Source organism: Pecten maximus, chromosome 1 (genome assembly GCF_902652985.1).
Source record: "Pecten maximus chromosome 1, xPecMax1.1, whole genome shotgun sequence".
Lineage (NCBI taxonomy): Eukaryota > Metazoa > Mollusca > Bivalvia > Pectinida > Pectinidae > Pecten > Pecten maximus.
In genome coordinates, this window is record NC_047015.1 from 35,542,492 (window position 1) to 35,565,070 (window position 22,579).

Sequence of the window (22,579 nt, forward strand, 5' to 3'; positions counted from 1 at the left end):
TCCACTATCATTAACCACAGAACTAGATAAACCTAAAGAATTTTGCTTCAGAAAACAGTTTTTAATTTGAATATACATGTATTCCTTTATACATTGGATCTATCTATGCAATAGGACAGAGTTTTTCAGATTGAGAGTCGTTTCCCTTTCTAAGTGTATTCATCTCTCATTTTGATTCTATGCATTTATAGTTACCGGGTGGCAAGATTGGTTAATTAAAAAAGTGAAACATTAGCGATGTACAGAAGCTCGATTTCAATTCTAATATTTTTTGTTTTGTTTATTTTAGTTTTCAGACACTTGGATTTCAAAAAAATGACAATTGGGTAATTGGAATTATTAGTAGTACAGAGTTTCTCAATGAAACTGCCAACATTACACATTTAAGTGTCTGGAGAAAAAAAATCATAAAAAATGCAACTTAAATATAGATGAAACTGTTTTGGCAGACGTTTTGTACCTGTGAGTGTTTTTGGTCTGTTTGCGGAGTTCATTGCACTAAAGTTGAGCATGTGAGCTGGAACTCCTGGGGATGTGGGCAAGATGGCCGGAACGTCTGCTACCCCTGTAGTCTCATTGTCACTCATAAATATCTTGATTTTCCTTCCATCTCCACTGAAACACAGAAAAACAACAAAAATGTGATATATTGATATCAATCTCACTGGACTGTCTATTTTGAGTATTTATTTGCATCCATTTTATCTAAAGCAGGATTTGTAACAGTATATATGTCTGTCAAATTTGATTTCATGAAATTTTCACCAATGATGTATTTCTTGTCAATGAATTCTCTGACTATATACATATTTAATTCTAACAATCAACACATTTTCATTTTAAAAATTTGTGTCTGCATAACAGCACTTTTATATATATTTGTATTTTCAAGATTTTAAGTTTTTAGAAAACAATCTTTGTTCAAATTTGTCAAATTAAAAAAAACACCAATCTTTCTTTTCATGTATTGTTGTGCATTTACTATACTTTAAATCTTCGATCTTTACAAAAACACTAATTTGTTTCAAATGCCAACATTTCTCAAAAGAACAAGGACAGAGTTTCCCATTGATAATCTGGTCCAGTTGAAGCTAACAAAGATTGTGTTCTCTAGCTGAACACCTTAATGTCTTGTCTTCACACTGTGAGGAAATATTTCAAAGATACTGTGTACTGAACAGGGAACAATAAAGACAGATGTCCCCTCCACTGTGACATCAGGCATACTGATGAGGATGTCCCCTCTACTGTGACATCAGGCATACTCTGTAACCAGTTATATGGTCGATATAATATCAGCAAATGATGACTGCTTGTTCCTTCCAGCTTTATCATATCAGCACTTACACATTCTAGAGGACTACTGCTGGGGTCGTTCGTAAATTATTTCCAAATAATGGATGTTTGGGGGCGTCTAGAAATACCTGATGTAATTTTGTAGGTTATAAGTAAATTGCTGATCTTTCAAAATTTTCATTGGTAAACCAATTAAACAACCCATTTTGTCTGTGGAGATAGTCTTGTAACATTATTTTCTTCTTATTTAAAGTCTAAGCCATATTTTAGGTTTCTTCACACTTCGGTTTCTCCACAGGCATTGAAGACACAGTAAGTGTAAGTAACTGTACTACATAACTCGGAGCAAAAAGAACACATATAAAGAAATAATCCTGTTAAAACTTTATATATATACAAACCAAAGTAAGTATAACATTTCATAAAGGATGTATGTTGTTCTACTTAATCCTGTACTCAGATTTATATAGAAACTATGATATGATGAAATGAAAAATGATACAAATCTATTTTCTATCCCCACCTGATAGGGTACGAAGTCAATTCCCACCTGATAGGGTACGATGTCTATTCCCACCTGATAGGGTACAATGTCTATTGCCACCTGATAGGGTACAATGTCTCTTCCCACCTGATAGGGTACGATGTCTCTTCCCACCTGATAGGGTACGATGTCTATTCCCACCTGATAGGGTACGATGTCTATTCCCACCTTATAGTGTAGGATGTCTATTCCCACCTGATAGGGCACAATGTCTATTCCCACCTGATAGGGTACGATGTCTATTCCCACCTGATAGGGTACAATGTCTATTCCCACCTGATAGGGCACAATGTCTATTCCCACCTGATAGGGTACAATGTCTATTCCCACCTGATAGGGTACAATGTCTATTCCCACCTGATAGGGTACGATGTCTATTCCCACCTGATAGGGTACAATGTCTATTCCCACCTGATAGGGTACGATGTCTATTCCCACCTGAGAGGGTACAATGTCTATTCCCACCTGATAGGGTACGATGTCTATCCCCACCTGATAGGGTACAATGTCTATTCCCACCTGATAGGGTACGATGTCTATTCCCACCTGATAGGGTACGATGTCTATTCCCACCTGATAGGGTACGATGTCTTTTCCCACCTGATAGGGTACAATGTCTATTCCCACCTGATAGTGTACAATGTCTATTCCCACCTGATAGGGTACAATGTCCATTCCCACCTGATAGGGTACAATGTCTATTCCCACCTGATAGTGTAGGATGTCTATTCCCACCCGATAGGGTACGATGTCTATTCCCACCTGATAGGGTACAATGTCTATTCCCACCTGATAGGGTACGATGTCTATTCCCACCTGATAGGGTACAATGTCTATTCCCACCTGATAGGGTACAATGTCTATTCCCACCTGATAGGGTACAATGTCTATTCCCACCTGATAGTGTACAATGTCTATTCCCACCTGATAGTGTACAATGTCTATTCCCACCTGATAGTGTACAATGTCTATTCCCACCTGATAGTGTACAATGTCTATTCCCACCTGAGACGGTACAATGTCTATTCCAACCTGATAGGGTACGATGTCTATTCCCACCTGATAGGGTACGATGTCTATTCCCACCTGATAGGGTACGATGTCTATTCCCACCTGATAGGGTACGATGTCTATTCCCACCTGATAGGGTACAATGTCTATTCCCACCTGATAGGGTACAATGTCTATTCCCACCTGTAGGGTACGATGTCTATTCCCACCTGATAGGGTACGAATGTCTATTCCCACCTGATAGTGTACAATGTCTATTCCCACCTGGTAGTGTACGATGTCTATTCCCACCTGATAGGGTACAATGTCTATTCCCACCTGATAGGGTACAATGTCTTTTCCCACCTGATAGTGTACGATGTCTATTCCCATCCGATAGTGTACGATGTCTATCCCCACCTTATAGGGTACGATGTCTATTCCCACCTGATAGTGTAGGATGTCTATTCCCACCATTAAGGTAGAATCTGTATTCCCAACACCCTTTCAATGAGCTGAGGAACATGTAGAAGGCTTGTGGGGGTGTGGGGGGTCTGGGAGGTGTAGGGGTGTGGGGGATGTGGGGGTGTGGGGGGTGTGGGAGGTGTAGGGGTGTGGGGGGTCTGGGAGTTGGTGTGGGGGGGGGGGGGGGGGGGGTCTGGGGGGTCTGGGAGGTGTGTGTGTGTGGGGGGGGGGGGGGGTCTGGGAGTTGGTGTGGGGGTATCTCCTCTCCCTCACTACATTACCTTGTTAGCCTGACCTTTTGATTTCTAACAAATATTTAAGCAGTTGTAAAGCGTCACATCTAGAAACATTTGCTAATGAGTCTTTAAATCACTATAGTTTATAAAATCAAAAAATGATATCTAGCTAAAACATCCCAGAACAGCATCTCATGAACGTGACAAGCCTCAACTGTATTTGGTACAACATTTTATGTTATTATTGAAATTCAAACATTCAGATATTATGCAAATTTCCTAAATTTTGATACAATTAGATAAAATCTAATGAACATTATTTGTAATTTATTTAAGTGTCATGATAATTTTAAATTTCAATACCATAAGATTTTTTTTTTCTCTTTTTTTCCGAAATATGATAGTACAGTGTATAAGATTTAACACAAATTTTGAATTTAATTCAGATAATGCACATTTCTAATAAATTACAAATGTATATATATATAGCTTTAAAACCCTAACTAAGAGGTCTTCGTTTACATCGGGCATTAAATCACTCAGAAAGACGACTTAAACAACTGTTCCATGACTGGATATTTCATTGAATTAATTAAATCTTATATCCAATATGTGTCTGGGAAAAGACACATGGTTAGATTTCACACGAAACTTACATCCTTCCCATGAACCAGGTTATAGATCCATCTCCTGTTATGGGAATTAAATCCAGATAATACGAATGTACATTTCGTACTAATGATGTCACTCATAACTCCATATCAGGTAAACACATGTTGAGTATCAATACACATTGTAATGTGAGAATCAAAATAAACAACAGTATGAAGTTATATATATATCAGGTAATACATACACCGTATGTACCCATCGTATGTACCAAGGCAGTAATCAAAATAAATTATGATATAAGTGGCAGCGTTATAACATGAATTCCACACTCAATATACATATAATATACTTACATTAAATGATTTCTGTGTCACACAAATAAATTACAAATAAATGTCCACAAAAGAAAATTAACAAGATTAGTGGAGACTAAAGCCTCGAGGACAATGCCGGAGGTTTGAGTGTGTAAGACATTAGCTATTTTGATCCTGTATTTAAAGAATTCTGCCTTATCAATAGGTAATTTTAATATGCAGACATGCCAGAACGTATTCCTTAATACTCAATAATACACACATACACTCGACGATCACCTGGTGTATGTTTCAGTGCTATGATCAAGACAGGTATGCATTGTACGTGTGGGCCGATGTGACGATTCGGGGGGGTATTGTACCCACCTCCTTACAGACACATGGATACACAGATCATTTCATTCATACAATTAAATGATTTTTCCCAATTAAACAAGGTTGGTCTACATCAGATTATGCCATATCTGATTATTTCAGGCCTAGCCTTCCTACTCGTGTCAAATCTGACCAGTAAGGTGTCGATCACATTACCTGTACATACAGGTAGATCAATGGAAGTATATCACAACAAAGTTCACACAGAGGGAATACCCTAAACTTGTTTTGATTTAAATACGAGTATTGTATTTCATAGATAAACTGTCCATGTACTGATATGCCTTTGGCTTGTATACAACCTTATAAAAGCTCAAATTTCAGTAAAAAAACAGGCCAAAGTTTTATTACAGTTGATGTTTTCTTTGCAGCAGTGGAAGGGAGAAATGTGAGGATCCAGAATTTTCCTGATCACATTTTTATTATATTTTTCTGTGGAACAATATCTCAACTTTAATAGTTGCTGAAAATACTAGGAATTCAGTTAATTAATCTACCCTGACTTTATACAACAATTTAACCCTGTTTATTGTGGAGATGTAAACAATCAAGACACAATAGCCATGACATTTTGAACTGGAACAGTTATCTATATGTGTAATGTGTATCTATTCAGCAAATCACAAATAAAAAATTCAATACAATGTATATATCAAAACTAGTTTGTTGACTAATTGATAAACAAGTTTAATTTAAATAGAAATATATACCCTGTATTTGCCAAATTACATTATCTAACATAGATTATTTTTCAAAATTAGTGACTATCTTTTTACTTGTGTTTGTAAAATTACCTTTGATAAAGTTACAGTGTACAGGTAGATCGCGGCAGACTGTCGCGGAAAGGTCACCGGTCATTACTGTTTAATGGCCCGAGCCTCCCAAACCATTTCTCACAATAACACCAGGGCATACTTTAATGGCTCAAATGTGGTTGGAAACACAATTAACAGCTACTTGGTAGGAGATTTAACACGTCGTTAAGGTACCCAGGTATCATAACATTCCATCCGATCACCAATACTCTCATGTACAAACACAGATATCTCTTCGACTGTACCGTCTAAAGTCATAATAGTAAAATCTTAAGCTTGATATCAATATTCAAACTTTCTACATATCACTTGGTTTTCTGAGTCTATAGCAATTGTAATAATATGATTAAATTGTCTGAAATCTTAATCCCAAAACATCCAACTAATATATATATTCCAGCCTGGCCACAGGTTTCATCCAATATTCCTTAAAATTTGTCAAAGGAAAGCATTATAGAATTAAAAGAAAGTTCAAGAACGCTTTCCTATGATAAAATTAAGTTCTAAAGGAATCTCCTTAACAAATGCTGATGAAATAGTAGCAGGGTACTTGTTTGATCAAGAGATTATGGTTCTGGTAAGCAACAGATGAATTCAGAGTAGACTTTAAAATATGACCTTGACACGCTAGTGACTGAGTCAACTAGATATATGGATATTTTACCCAAAACAGTTAAAGTAATCTGAGAAATGACAACTTATTAGAGCTTAATCGACTCATCAAGATTAGGCTACAGAGGATCCATACTTCAGACGTAAGAGTAAGCTACGGCTGCTACAGAGGATCCATACTTCAGAAGTAAGAGTAAGCTACGGCTGCTACAGAGGATCCATACTTCAGACGTAAGAATAGGCTACGGCCGCAACAGAGGATCCATACTTCAGAAGTAAGAATAGGTTATGGCCACTACAGAGGATCCATACTTCAGAAGTAAGAATAGGCTACGGCCGCTACAGAGGATCCATACTTCAGAAGTAAGAATAGGCTACGGCCGCTACAGAGGATCCATACTTCAGAAGTAAGAATAGGCTATGGCCGCAACAGAGGATCCATACTTCAGACGTAAGAATAGGCTACGGCCGCTACAGAGGATCCATACTTCAGAAGTAAGAATAGGCTATGGCTTATAGAGGATCCATACTTCAGAAGTAAGAGTAGGCTACGGCCACTACAGAGGATCCATACTTCAGAAGTAAGATCCATACTTCAGTAGTAAGAGTAGGCTACGGCCGCTACAGAGGATCCATACTTCAGAAGTAAGAATAGGCTACGGCCGCTACAGAGGATCCATACTTCAGAAGTAAGAATAGGCTATGGCTTATAGAGGATCCATACTTCAGACGTAAGAATAGGCTACGGCCACTACAGAGGATCCATACTTCAGAAGTAAGAATAGGCTACGGCCGCTACAGAGGATCCATACTTCAGAAGTAAGAATAGGCTATGGCCGCAACAGGGGATCCATACTTCAGAAGTAAGAATAGGCTATGGCCGCAACAGGGGATCCATACTTCAGAAGTAAGAATAGGTTATGGCCACTACAGAGGATCCATACTTCAGAAGTAAGAATAGGTTATGGCCACTACAGAGGATCCATACTTCAGAAGTAAGAATAGGCTACGGCCCCTACAGAGGATCCATACTTCAGAAGTAAGAATAGGCTACGGCCCCTACAGAGGATCCATACTTCAGAAGTAAGAATAGGTTATGGCCACTACAGAGGATCCATACTTCAGAAGTAAGAATAGGCTACGGCCGCTACAGAGGATCCATACTTCAGAAGTAAGAATAGGTTATGGCCACTACAGAGGATCCATACTTCAGAAGTAAGAATAGGCTACGGCCGCTACAGAGGATCCATACTTCAGAAGTAAGAATAGGCTATGGCCGCAACAGAGGATCCATACTTCAGAAGTAAGAATAGGCTATGGCCGCAACAGAGGATCCATACTTCAGACGTAAGAATAGGCTACGGCCGCTACAGAGGATCCATACTTCAGAAGTAAGAATAGGCTACGGCCGCTACAGAGGATCCATACTTCAGTAGTAAGAGTAGGCTACGGCCGCTACAGAGGATCCATACTTCAGAAGTAAGATCCATACTTCAGTAGTAAGAATAGGTTATGGCCGCTACAGAGGATCCATACTTCAGTAGTAAGAGTAGGCTACGGCCGCTACAGAGGATCCATACTTCAGAAGTAAGATCCATACTTCAGTAGTAAGAGTAGGCTACGGCCGCTACAGAGGATCCATACTTCAGAAGTAAGATCCATACTTCAGTAGTAAGAGTAGGCTACAACCACTAGAGGATCCATACTTCAGTAGTAAGAGTAGGCTACAACCACTAGAGGATGTGCTTATTTCAGAAGTGAATGAAACACTTCAGTTTGAAAGAAAAATAATTTATCAGAGGAAAAACAGATTTTTAATCAAATAACAATATGTAGAAAACTTACCAGTCCAAGCTCACGGAGCGTTGTCTCTGCTGCCAGAGGTTATCTTTTCCTTTGTCCTTCTGACTCAGACGTCGTCCAATCTTGTAAATTCCACCAGAGCTTTCTAGTCTGTAAAGTTACAATAACAGTGTCAAACTCTTATAGCTGAATATACATTATAGCACTGTCCTTCATAATCCGTCAGCTGTTGTGATATAGTCCTTTGTAACCCCAGGAGGTAGGCCTAAGGTAAAATTACACCCCAACTGTTCAGAGGAACTTTCAATGATGAACCCCACTCTATACTAATAACAATACACAATGGATTTACTTACGTACATATGTACAATAGATTGGCTTATTATATCACTGACTTTTCAACAATTGTACAATAAACAAAAGTCTTGATTTAATGTCCTTTCGCCGTGATAGAGTTTAAATAAATGAGTTTCCTTACATCCAAATGAAGACAATTTCACTACGTCCACCTGAAATTCTCCAGGTAACAGGTCTGGGCTTCGTCTACTCAGTCAGTAATCGGTGTCATTACTTTCCTTTTCTGTTTAAATGCGGCACAATCTAAAAATCCTGACAGATTTCGACACGAAAGGGATAGAAGAAAGTGGTCTATCTATGTGTAAATCCCTCCACAGTTTTTTTTAAAGACAGTACACAAACATTACAACACCCTACAGAAATTAATTTGTGTGGTTTAGTACAAAGGTAAGACAGATCTATTAAAGGGTATCAACCCTGTATATGTAACCCACAACCCTTCACAATTAAACATACATCCAAAGACTAGTCAGCTTAACAAAACATTCATAAATAATCAACTTGCTTTTTACTTTTGTACTTTTGTAAGTTGTGGGTAAATTTTCTAGAGAGAATATTGCAATTTGATAAAGAAATCCTCTAAAGCTTAACCTATTTTGGGATAACTGCCTAGAATATCAAAGATTTGTTAGCTTGAACAGTTGTAACTAAATATTCTTACGGTTGCTGCATTTTACTAAATGTTTTGGAATATAAATCTCAATATTTAATCTTTAATGAATTAAGTCGAAAAAAAAATTAAAAATTAACAATACAAGCAAAAATTAAAATGTTTATTAGCATAAAAATCCTCTCAAAGCTGATTCCCACCTTTTAATTCTGTACAACATCACATTTTGTAGAATTACTGAAAATATGTTCTCTGTATCCTAATTAATTCCGAAAATCAATTTTCATCTACACATTATAATTAAATTGGCAGGGAAAAAATGAAAATATCATTTTAGCAGCTAACAAAGCTGAAAGTTACTGAATTTTGTTGGATATAATCCTTTATCAACTGAGAACTTTCATCCACATAATCCTTCACATTCATGCATCAAGTTAATTGCTCTTGGCCTAATTTCATACTGACAGCCACTTTGTCGCACTCAATGCCATACAAAGCAAACTTTCAAAATCTTAGTCTCCTAAATTCAATGTACTATATCTCTCTGTCAAATGAAATAGATAGGTTTTTAAACCATTGATATGAAAACTTATATCTGTCAATAAAATATTCCATGTGAATACCTTTTGGTTGAAACATGTGAAAGGAAACATGTCAAAAAAATTTGATTAAGAAGATTTAATTTCAAAAGAGAGGTTATAAAGGCCAGGATATAAACGAGAACCAATGGCAGCCTAAGTTAACTGAGTTATCGTAAAATACAAGTCTCTCCAAAGGTCAACAACACCACAGTGTCTATATGGGTGGTCAGTCTCAGTGATGAGCTGTTGGCTTACCGTGTTTAACCTCTAATAAGGCCAGGGGGCTTACCGTGTTTAACCTCTAATAAGACCAGGGGGCTTACCGTGTTTCACCTCTAATCAGACCAGGGGGCTTACCATGTTTAACCTCTAATAAGACAAGGGGGCTTACCATGTTTAACCTCTAATAAGACCAGGGGGCTTACCGTGTTTAACCTCTAATAAGACCAGGGGGCTTACTGTGTTTAACCTCTAATAAGACCAAGGGGCTTACCGTGTTTAACCTCTAATAAGACCAGGGGGCTTACCGTGTTTAACCTCTAATAAGACCAGGGGGCTTACCGTGTTTAACCTCTAATAAGACCAGGGGGCTTACCGTGTTTAACCTCTAATAAGACCAGGGGGCTTATCGTGTTTAACCTCTAATAAGACCAGGGGACTTACCGTGTTTAACCTCTAATAAGACCAGGGGGCTTACCGTGTTTAACCTCTAATAAGACAAGGGGGCTTACCGTGTTTAACCTCTAATAAGACCAGGGGGCTTACCGTGTTTAACCTCTAATAAGACCAAGGGGCTTATCATGTTTAACCTCTAATAAGACCAGGGGGCTTACCGTGTTTAACCTCTTATAAGACAAGGGGGCTTACCGTGTTTAACCTCTAATAAGACCAGGGGGCTTACCGTGTTTAACCTCTAATATGACCAGGGGGCTTACCGTGTTTAACCTCTAATAAGACCAAGGGGCTTACCGTGTTTAACCTCTAATAAGACCAGGGGGCTTATCGTGTTTAACCTCTTATTAGATCAGGGGGCTTACCGTGTTTAACCTCTAATAAGACCAGGGGGCTTACTGTGTTTAACCTCTAATAAGACCAGGGGGCTTACCGTGTCTAACCTCTAATAAGACCAGGGGGCTTACCGTGATTAACCTCTAATAAGACCAGGGGGCTTACCGTGTCTAACCTCTAATAAGACCAGGGGGCTTATCGTGTTTAACCTCTAATAAGACCAGGGGGCTTACTGTGTTTAACCTCTAATAAGACCAGGGGGCTTACCGTGTTTAACCTCTAATAAGACCAGGGGGCTTACCGTGATTAACCTCTAATAAGACCAGGGGGCTTACCGTGTTTAACCTCTAATAAGACCAGGGGGCTTATCGTGTTTAACCTCTAATTAGATCAGGGGGCTTACCGTGTTTAACCTCTAATAAGACCAGGGGGCTTATCGTGTTTAACCTCTAATAAGACCAGGGGACTTACCGTGTTTAACCTCTAATAAGACCAGGGGGCTTACTGTGTTTAACCTCTAATAAGACCAAGGGGCTTACCGTGTTTAACCTCTAAGACCAGGGGGCTTACCGTGTTTAACCTCTAATAAGACCAGGGGGCTTACCGTGTTTAACCTCTAATAAGACCAGGGGGCTTACCGTGTTTAACCTCTAATAAGACCAGGGGGCTTATCGTGTTTAACCTCTAATAAGACCAGGGGACTTACCGTGTTTAACCTCTAATAAGACCAGGGGGCTTACCGTGTTTAACCTCTAATAAGACAAGGGGGCTTACCGTGTTTAACCTCTAATAAGACCAGGGGGCTTACCGTGTTTAACCTCTAATAAGACCAAGGGGCTTATCATGTTTAACCTCTAATAAGACCAGGGGGCTTACCGTGTTTAACCTCTTATAAGACAAGGGGGCTTACCGTGTTTAACCTCTAATAAGACCAGGGGGCTTACCGTGATTAACCTCTAATAAGACCAGGGGGCTTACCGTGTTTAACCTCTAATAAGACCAGGGGGCTTACTGTGTTTAACCTCTAATAAGACAAGGGGGCTTACCGTGTTTAACCTCTAATAAGACCAGGGGGCTTACCGTGTTTAACCTCTAATAAGACCAAGGGGCTTATCATGTTTAACCTCTAATAAGACCAGGGGGCTTACCGTGTTTAACCTCTTATAAGACAAGGGGGCTTACCGTGTTTAACCTCTAATAAGACCAGGGGGCTTACCGTGTTTAACCTCTAATATGACCAGGGGGCTTACCGTGTTTAACCTCTAATAAGACCAAGGGGCTTACCGTGTTTAACCTCTAATAAGACCAGGGGGCTTATCGTGTTTAACCTCTAATTAGATCAGGGGGCTTACCGTGTTTAACCTCTAACAAGACCAGGGGGCTTACTGTGTTTAACCTCTAATAAGACCAGGGGGCTTACCGTGTTTAACCTCTAATAAGACCAGGGGGCTTACCGTGATTAACCTCTAATAAGACCAGGGGGCTTACCGTGTTTAACCTCTAATAAGACCAGGGGGCTTATAGTGTTTAACCTCTAATAAGACCAGGGGGCTTACTGTGTTTAACCTCTAATAAGACCAAGGGGCTTACCGTGATTAACCTCTAATAAGACCAGGGGGCTTACCATGTTTAACCTCTAATAAGACCAGGGGGCTTATCGTGTTTAACCTCTAATTAGATCAGGGGGCTTACCGTGTTTAACCTCTAATAAGACCAGGGGGCTTACCATGTTTAACCTCTAATAAGACCAAGGGGCTTACCGTGTTTAACCTCTAATAAGACCAGGGGGCTTACCGTGTTTAACCTCTAATAAGACCAGGGGGCTTACTGTGTTTAACCTCTAATTAGATCAGGGGGCTTACCGTGTTTAACCTCTAATAAGACCAGGGGGCTAACACATGAGTAAGGGATGGGATCATTACAGGACAAAGAAATCGCTTTTTGTAACATTATTACAGACATTGATGGGCCACGACCAGACAAGGGCTGTTGCTGGATAAATATGGTAATTATGTCAAAGTTAATATAAAATTACTTATACACTGTTTGTACTCATTGTTTTTATTGAAAGAAAGAGTAAAATGGCTGTGTTAAAAGCTTTCTCACTTTGTCAGTCTTCTCCAATATTCACTTTTTTTTCTAAAATCTATGTCAATAACGTGATAGCATGCAAGCACCCTATATATGATAGACATGTTAAATATTGATTTCTTTTAAGCAATTTGCCAATTTCACAAAATTGTTACCGTATTTTACCATAAATAAACACACCACCACCATTGTGAATTTGCCAGGAATAAGGGGATCCTAGCCATTAAATCAACAATGGTTTCACAAAAAAAAAGTATGACAAATCTTCTTTATTCTCATTTTAGTAATTCTCAAAATTCACCTAAATACAGCGCAATTTCCCAAAACTGATACTTTTAAAAATCGATAACCTCTTGATACCAATCAAAATTGCTTTGCATCGAATCAAACCTTCTTTATTTTAGAAATAAAAAACCTCCCAATACCGATCCCTCTGAATTCCGAATGCCAAATTAGTTTTGTGTCCAGAATTGTTAAAAATTTACCCAAAATAACTTCTGTAAACCGGCCTTTCCTGAGCAAACATGACAGGTGCCTGGTGTCATGCATAACATGTACCCCCCTACCAAAAGGGATAATTTTTATTCCTGCATAAAATTTACCCCCTATCAAAAATCTTTGATTTTAACTTTATCATTATGAAATAGTAAAGATATGATAAGTTCAGGACACAGCACGTGTCATTTACAATGTTTCTGACCCCACCCCAGCAATTTCCGACCCCCGGTTACAAATTTTTTTTTTCTTTTCTTTTTGCATCAACCACCAATAATGACTTAGGATCAACATAGGAAACCTTCATATGCATATAAAAGATATCTTGTAACTTCTCCACCCCTTGAATACTTTTTATTCTCTTGCATAAAAAGTAGCGCCCTACCAAAAATCTAAAATAGAATCAAAAGTATTTGGGGGTACATTTTATGCATTCTGCATTATATGTATTAATTAACCTCCATAATATTGACACAGGTTGATTGATAGTAATTAGGTATAGAACTGAACAAATACTACTTATAAAATGTACTTACCTCTTTTCATCCTGATTCCGTACCATGTTCTGTAAAGGTGATAAGAGATAGACTTGATCAGGCTAAATATTTACATTTCTTCAGGATAATAATTCATGATAATCTATAAAATATCAACTATAACCTCATCTTCTCTCATTGAACCTGTTCTTCCTGTTAAAAAGACACCCATCCAAGTTGGTTCCTTTTGACTTGGAGTACAAATCACAAACAGATAATTTTATAGATTTGAAGCTCTGACAGCTTAACATGAAAAAAGTAAAACTCGATCTCATGGCAATATTCATAAAATAGCAAAACATACCACAAAAACTTTAGCTCTTTTTATCAAAATTATCTAAATTACATGAATAACTTTTATTTTCTTCTGAAGAATCAGAAGTATTTAAATTATAAAATGTTGTGTTTGTTATATTTTAAGCTAACAAGGCTTTCTAGATTTATATGCTCTGCTCCAGCTCAGCCAGATGTTTGAAAACATGAATGTAGCTGTTTGAGAAGAGATAATGGCTACATACCCCCTCCCGTGGATTCAAAAGTTATAATTCACAATAATGAGGACCAGAGAAAACTTGTATGCGAACCATGTGCGAGTCTGTAACATGTATTTACAAAACATATGTACCTGGTGTGTACATCACATTAAACCACACACAGATTATGTTATACATGTAGTCATTTTCAAATCAAGTTCTGCTTTGTTAACGTCATTTTCATAAAGTTAATTATGGCAGAATAATGAAAATATATTTAAATAATATTTAAATATGTGTACAATAGGTTGCTTATATTACAATTAATATCAAAGAAGACTGATGAAATTGGGGGGGGGGGGGGGGGGGGGGGGGGGGGGGGGGGGGGATTAATGATGTCACTTAAAAGTAATTTAATGATAGCACTTCAAAGTAATTTTTTTATTTAAACTTTCCACACATCTGGAAATTAAACTCAAATGATTTAAAATAATAATGGGGAGTTTATAATTGTCCAGCCATACCTAGTTTGTAGTTTTTCGAGGTGGATTAACATGCACGTTGACAATTTATTTTTAAGAAATATTATAGAATTTGATACACGTACAGAAGATTAAAAACACATAAATACTTTGTTTGATCGTTAAACATTAAACTCAGAATCCCTCATTTTGAGGATTTCAGAATTTTACACTAATCCACATCGAAGATATCATCTTTACTTCTTGAACTGTTTCAATACATGGTTAAACAAATGTAGATGTAGTTCTAACTATCCGGGTTACATCCATTCTACACACTCTACAACCTCAAATATCAATGGCTGCCTATTGTCATTATTACACCAAAAAAAAACACGAATTTTTAGCATGTAAGAGAGTGATGTTAGTGTGTGATTCCTCATACATCCGTGTTTAATCATGCAGGCTTATCTAGACAAAAACAATTCAAAGTATTTTGTAATGATTACAATTTTCAAAATGTTTTGGAAGATATGATGATACTGCTTTAATCAAAATTGAACAGAAACAATTATAATGGTATTTTATAACAATCTTAAAAATGAAGGGAAAGGATTTGAATTTTGAAATTCATTGAAGGTGCTCTAATAAAATTGAAAGGCAACAAAATAGAATATAAAATTGAACATAAGCTGTTGTAAAACAGCATAGCTTGTCTCACAAATGTTTGTCGGTAAATAATCAAAATAAATAAATTTCTATTGTTTTGCATATTGGATAAATAAGATTTTTATTGTGTACTTGATGGAATTAATTCACTCAATCTTAATTGACATCAGTCATAAATAACTGAAAAATCTCTGATATCTTCAAAAAGGAAAAAAGTCCAAAACATGTCATAAAGCAAGGTTTTTTGTTTAAAAATCCCTTAGTTTGACTCTGGGAGCCTAACCCCACAAGGACCCTAATATCAAATATCAGTACCGTGGTACAATTATAAAGTGCTGTGTTAATGTCTCGCACCAAAATGTTAATATTAGAAAACCAACACTGACACTAATGCCTGGGTGACAACATTAGCTCTCGTCTTCGTCGAAGAGACAAGCTAAGAAAGGGGGAAATGATATAGAAGTTGGTGAAGCACTTTATTACGATTCTCACAATCATTCTCGGTAGATGCTGCATGCACTTCACAAATAATGGAAAGTGATCAAATGATTACCCACGGCTTCTAAACCGACACTCAGGCCTTTGATATTCAATTTTAAATTGCTTTAGGAAATTTGGAATTATTTTATTTTATTCATATCACAAAATATAAACAAAGCTTTCCATGAAGGAGACAATTTTATCTCCACATGATCAGATTACAATTAACCCATAAGACTTTTCAAGGATATCTGTACTGTATGTAGGATAATTACATGTAAAGGGACATAACCCCTACTGTCCTAGGCAAACTTCATAATCTTGTAATATCAACAGCTCTTCAGTTATTTGAGGATAAGATTTCTATCAATTTTTCTGATATTTCATCTGTTTAAATGCCCAATCAAATATTCTTTGTGACCTTTACAAAAAAGTTTATTTTGTAAAATTGTAAACAATTCTGTCAAAAACTTTGCATATCAAATTGGTATACCAAGGGACACAACCTCTGCCATCCTATGCACCACCCACCATGAGATTCGGAAGATAAGTTGTTAATTAACAACATAGGTCGACATACCCGTGTCTCATCAAGGTATCCTTCTTTACAGATAACAAGAACTGTTACAAAATACTGCATTGGATGTTACTTATTATTTTCATGGTTTAAATTTTTGTGATATTGGAGGCATAAAAGTTTTTATTTTTTACAGATTAATTATAAAATAAAAGACTGATTTAGCCAATGATTCTTCAGGTTAAGCATATCCTTGAAAAATTGAAACAGAAATTACAGTAAGCCCGGTTGAAAACATTCATCAGTTTTACTGATGGCTAGAAGTACACATTTCTCTGCATGTGTTTTTATACCTAGAGCAATATATTTATATACAGGATCACTTGACAGTTTGGTTCGGTCTGTATTTTTTAATGTCCTACATGTATCAATAGCTTAGGTCAGTTACGGATAGCCTCCCCTGTGTGTGAGATACATGTATCAATAGCTTAGGTCAGTTACGGATGGCCTCCCCTGTGTGTGAGATACTTGTCACTTCATTTTAATTTAATTAATTTGGAGAATTGGTTTGGCTTGGTGTAGTATTACTGAATATCCCATCAACAGCTAAGGTTATTTAAGGACAGCCTCCCCTGTGCATGCGAGATGCATGCGTATGGTGAATACATGTTTTTGGAGGCTACGGTATGTTCATGTTTGTCTCCATGTGACAGAGTGGAACTGATGCCAACTTTATAGTGCTACCTCACTGAAGCACATACTGCTGAAAATATTCCAGCAGGATACACCACCTGGTCACATTATACTGATAACTAGAGAACCAGTCGTCACACTCCCAGAAAATGTTGAGTGTTAATTAGCATGAGTAGATACTACCATTTTTAAAGACTCTGGTAGGGGACAGAACCCAAAGCCTTCCTCAAGGGGCAAACGCTCAACTAAAGGTCAAAAGTGAGGCATTGTCAAGGGAGACATTAGGAAGAATAAAGTTGCTAGAGATCAGAAAAAAGATAATATTCCTAATTTTGTCAACTCTTATTATTATGCAATGGGGACAGCAGGCACAATTCTTACACCCTATCAGCAGGGCAGATCCATGAAGAAGGTGACTTTTAATAGGCGAGTGTTATTTTTATAGGCAGGCTGCTAAAAAAATGGAGGGAAGAGTGATCATGTTAGTGTAGAGAGTAAATCGGGGATATAGACAAGAGGCTGGCTAAAGTAGGTTTTAACAGAAAATATGATAACAGAAGAATTGAAGGTATGACAGGGTGTGGCTATTTAGTTAAGCACAATACCCTCAAAGGGATAATTTGTCACAGACCAGTATAGGGAGACAACTGGGAAATATTTTGAAGTATACGGCACGGATCAACACCAACATACCTACCGATTTAGTGGATCATTGATGTAAGTAATTATTTATTATCATTGACTTCAGACCATTGTTGTGTGATATCTACACGACCACAACTGTGATTATTTTTCCGATGGAATTTAAGTATACTTAATAGCCAACAAAGAAACGGTTAAAATATGATCGGTCCCCGTTAATTTGACAGTGGTATCATTAACACATTTGTTTACATTGTCAGCATTCCTCTGACGATTTAAACCTCGGTACTACACAGAAGGCAGCCATATTGTACCCTGAGGTCAGGTTTGGCTCCGATATAAATCTTATTCTTGTAAGGACGCTCTTACAGATAAAATACCAAGGGGATACTCATTCTCTATTACCATTATAAGTACATAAGCCCCCTCATCTCCAATCTAACACAGGTCTTGTACTCCAAGGTGATATGTCCAGTTTCATAAATAGTTTCTCCTGATATGGTCTAAGTGTTGGGAGTTGGAGGTTGGGGGAATTTCGAACATTATTGCATACATCTGTAAATATCCGCCCTCCCACAAATAAACACCCCTGTGATAATTGGACATGTATCAGAAACTTAAGACTAATAGGGGACGCCTACAAATAAGCCCCCTTGTACAACTTAAGCCCTCTTTTTGTTACAAGGGGAGAGGTTAATTTAGGAATTACTATAATTTAAACAAGGTGAAGATATATTTTCACCCAAAATCTGGAAAAACTGGGAATTCTTTCTGCGTAAGATTGTTCTGACTGAGTAACCTCTGATAGCACATGACCTACCTCAATGATTATGATGTAATTACAATACAGTTTTATTACCTGATATCTTCAAAAGCAAATGGAAAGATAAAGAGAGAAAAAAGATTATCTATGCTTTGGGATTTATGTGTGAAATTTGAAGGTCTGAGATATTATACGCTGAAAAACATATATGCACGAAAACTGCATATTTTGGCACTATTTCCATGACAACTACACATTTCTGAAAGGTACGTGAAAATGCCAAACTGAATAGCTCCCAGGGGAAGTTTAAAACCCATACCTATAACAGTATTTGAGATATGCTCTAGAATAAAAAATATGCATTGAAAATGTATATATTTTAGTTGTCATTTCCATGACAACTGAACATTTATTGACATCAGAAACTTCAAAATACCAACATAGACAACCCTGACTGTACTGTGATTGACTTGTGTGAGAAGTCTAAAGATAAAATTTGTAATGGTTTTTGAAATATACTCTAGAAACGACTGTCCATGGGATGGACGCATGCATGCACGCACAGAAGCCGTCAGTCTATTCCGTGCCAGGTTGTTTTAGCAAGCGATAGTAATATAGCTAAGGAAGGTGAATTCTCACAACCATAGAAATACAGCAAAACCACAGGGAGCCATTTCAATTTGATTAGAAAGAAATCATTTTCATTAATATATTACATTCCATTTGATTTAAATGCGGTTTATGGTTCCCGTTGATACATTCTGAATTTATTTTTAAACATATAGCTGTCAATCTTGGTAACTTATTGGAAAGGTTTAAAATCAAACCTTGCTTTTGATAGAAAATGTTTAGGTTCTCCTCAGTCTCTGTTTGGCTATTAACAAGATTTGAACGAATAAATTGCGTCCCTCATCTATATAAAAGTCTGACCTTTCTATCGAATGACATTCAGTTCACCTTATCCAGACCAATTTAGAATCTAACCTTAGCCGGGTACTGTAGTTAAAAGTGACTCCATTGAAATTGCTTCTAACAGAAGATATCCATGTATTCACTTTAAATTAGATCAGGCTTAAAGACTTTTCCTACAGTGGGTTTTAACCTGGAGCTAGTATTTAGATTACACAGCTAGTTTGTACATGTAAAAGTATACTTTACAGGGGAAAAATCTTCTGAGAGATTTAGAAATATCCTTTGTGGTATTGTCTAAACAGGATTCTTCAGATCATGGTTTATTTTCATTATCAATGAAAATCTTATCATTTAGGTTTATAGAATTATTCTTTTGAAATACCTGGCACATATATGCCCTTTTGTATGAACGAAAAAAAAAAAAAAATCTTCAAAATAAAACGATATTGATGTATAGCTGATATATACCTTTACCTGTTTCAGTTGTTACTTTGTCAATTTTAATACCTATACTTCTGTGCTTAATAATATCTAATGATAAATTTTCATTTCAAGTTAGATTGTTTTACAGTAAAACCTTGACAATTCAGCAATCCTTGTTCCTAATACAGATTACTGTATTTAGGGACAGACAACTTGGAAAAAGTCCAATAGATCCCGCAAACCACTAAGATAGAAAGAGGGAAAATCTCTGCAGCCTAGTGACAATTCCCTTAACAAGGATTCTGATACCATTGACACCTTGCAGAAGCAGCCAACATCAGACCGGTTTGTTAGTCATTCAGAGTATTCATCCTTCTATAGCAAGATAAGGCAAATCTTTAGAGTTACTTCCCCTGGTTTATCTTTCCTCTATATCAGAGTCAATTATTCTTTGGAGAAAAGGGATTTTTCCTTTACTTACAGCTTTAGGTGGTGTTGTATAGAACAGCTGACTAGATGGACGCTGGTGACTGGCACCTTCCTCGGAAGCACCGCTGGTCATCGTTTCGGAAGAAGCTGTGGAGTCGGTGTCATCATCAAAATTCCAGGCAGACCCTGAAAATAGCAAAAACGGTGATCCATCATGAACCAGGTGACCAATAGCTAAAAGTCAGAACAAATTACCAATTACAAAATGCTCAAACATTGTGACCTCACACATTTTTCATGTACATTTTTTTCTAATACACCTGTACGAAGTGTCATGATGTTACACTTTTTTCTAATACACCTGTACGAAGTGTCATGATGTTACACTTTATTCAAGCACTCATTTTTCTATTTTGCGTGTACGAGGTATCACGGTACGCATTTTTCAGGTAAACATTTTTCTAATACACGTGTACGTGGTGACAGCCACTTTCAGCCATCTACAAAGCTATTTAAGGACACATGTTTCAATACTGTAAGCATCTCCTTTGAAAAAGAGTTCCTTGCCAGGAAACACCATAAATTACCTCTCATTCAAAAGAGCTTGTGATTGACCAGGACTGCTTGAGCTCTTTTGTGTACAAATATATATCAAGGTAGCACATGCATTCCCATGGACCTTTCACCTCTGATCATAACCTTGACATTGATCAAAATTAAAATGAATGGGAAGTAATGCATTCTCCAGTCTGAAAATATTTTCATTGAACGAGTTTGAACTTTGACCTTGACAAGAAATAGTAAACAGTAAACACCATATGTTCCATTAAGACCAGTTTATATTCATCACTTTACATACAGACAGGTATGACAAAGTAGGATAAAACAGAAGATAGAAGTTTACAAATTTATTAGAAAATAAATTATGAAGTTTAAAATAACATATGGATGGCAAGATTAATTGCTTCTTTTTTTTTTTTTTTTTCGGATTGGATTTCATTACTGAATCCAAAATTATATTTTTGAAGGCAGGGAAAACCACTTTCACAATAACAAGCCAATAAATGATGAGAAGAAAGAATATGATGGTTGATTATCGAAAGAAACCATTTGAATCTCAACTCCCTGTGCTCAGTACTGGAAGTTCAAATCCAGACAAAGATTTGTTCTGAATGTTAAAAAGGCCACCCTTGGGTATTAAATTTCTCGATCTCTGTCACACAGACATGATGAGTTGTGTTATAGCCATGAGGGTGTCCTTCACTGAAAGTGTCAGACTGACACAGAGAAGTTGTAAGGGGAAATGTTATCAATGGCTGCTAATCACTCTAACACTGAAGACATTTTCCAGTCTGCGGAATAGCCAGAATGGCCAGGAGCTGTGGTTTCTTTACCTATCCATTAACAATGATGAAAATATCAACAAAATCATAAAATACCACATATATATGTATGGAATGTTCACTTGCCTTATACACAGGAAAATCAAGTGTATATTACTGTTCTACTTTAATCCCTGGGAGGATCACCACTTACTGTAGTATCTACGTTTGGTGAGCCCCCTCCCCTGCTGCTGGAAGTATTTAAAAATAATGTTTACAGAATGCTTGTCATATACACAGAACTGGTGTCCTTGATCCAAGGATAAACTGAACATGTGGGAAAGGCTTTTATATAATCTTTGATATAATTTTAACAGTGTAAATGACATAATTACAACTAACCCGATTCTTTGAAATAATACCAATGATATTTTCCTCGAATATTACAGTTATGTAAGCATCTTGAGATCCTTAGGTTTTGAAGTCATACATCCTTGCTCTGGCTGCATGATCCCTCTTTCCTCCCCGCTCTGTATTAACTCCATTTGATCACCCTCTCTCCTCCCCTCTCTATACTAACTCCATCTGATCACCATCTCTCCTCCCCTCTCTGTACTAACTCCATCTGATCACCATCTCTCCTCCCCTCTCTGTACTAACTCCAGCTGATCACCCTCTTTCCTCCCCTCTCTATACTAACTCCAGCTGATCACCCTCTCTCCTCCCCTCTCTATACTAACTCCAGCTGATCACCCTCTCTCCTCCCCTCTCTATACTAACCCCATCTGATCACCCTATCCCCTCCCCTCTCTATACTAACTCCATCTGATCACCCTCTCTCCTCCCCTCTCTATACTAACTCCAGCTGATCACCCTCTCTCCTCCCCCTCTCTATACTAACTCCATCTGATCCCCCTCTCTCCTCCCCTCTCTATACTAACTCCATCTGATCACCATCTCTCCTCCCCTCTCTATACTAACTCCATCTGATCACCCTCTCTCCTCCCCTCTCTATACTAACTCCAGCTGATCACCATCTCTCCTCCCCTCTCTAT

General features: G+C 37.4%; 1 protein-coding gene across 3 annotated transcripts in view; it reads right to left on the reverse strand.

The window, feature by feature from the left end:
• LOC117331911 (ankyrin repeat and fibronectin type-III domain-containing protein 1-like) overlaps window positions 1-22,579 on the reverse strand; it is a 196,723-nt gene that overhangs the window by 20,621 nt on the left and 153,523 nt on the right. For all 3 annotated transcript variants that reach the window (XM_033890897.1, XM_033890888.1, XM_033890906.1), the window contains 4 exons: window positions 20,255-20,388; window positions 13,741-13,769; window positions 8,105-8,212; window positions 461-615 (listed from right to left, as the gene is read on the reverse strand). In XM_033890897.1, the coding sequence (XP_033746788.1) occupies window positions 461-615; window positions 8,105-8,212; window positions 13,741-13,769; window positions 20,255-20,388 (426 nt within the window). The remainder of the gene's footprint in view (window positions 1-460; window positions 616-8,104; window positions 8,213-13,740; window positions 13,770-20,254; window positions 20,389-22,579) is intronic.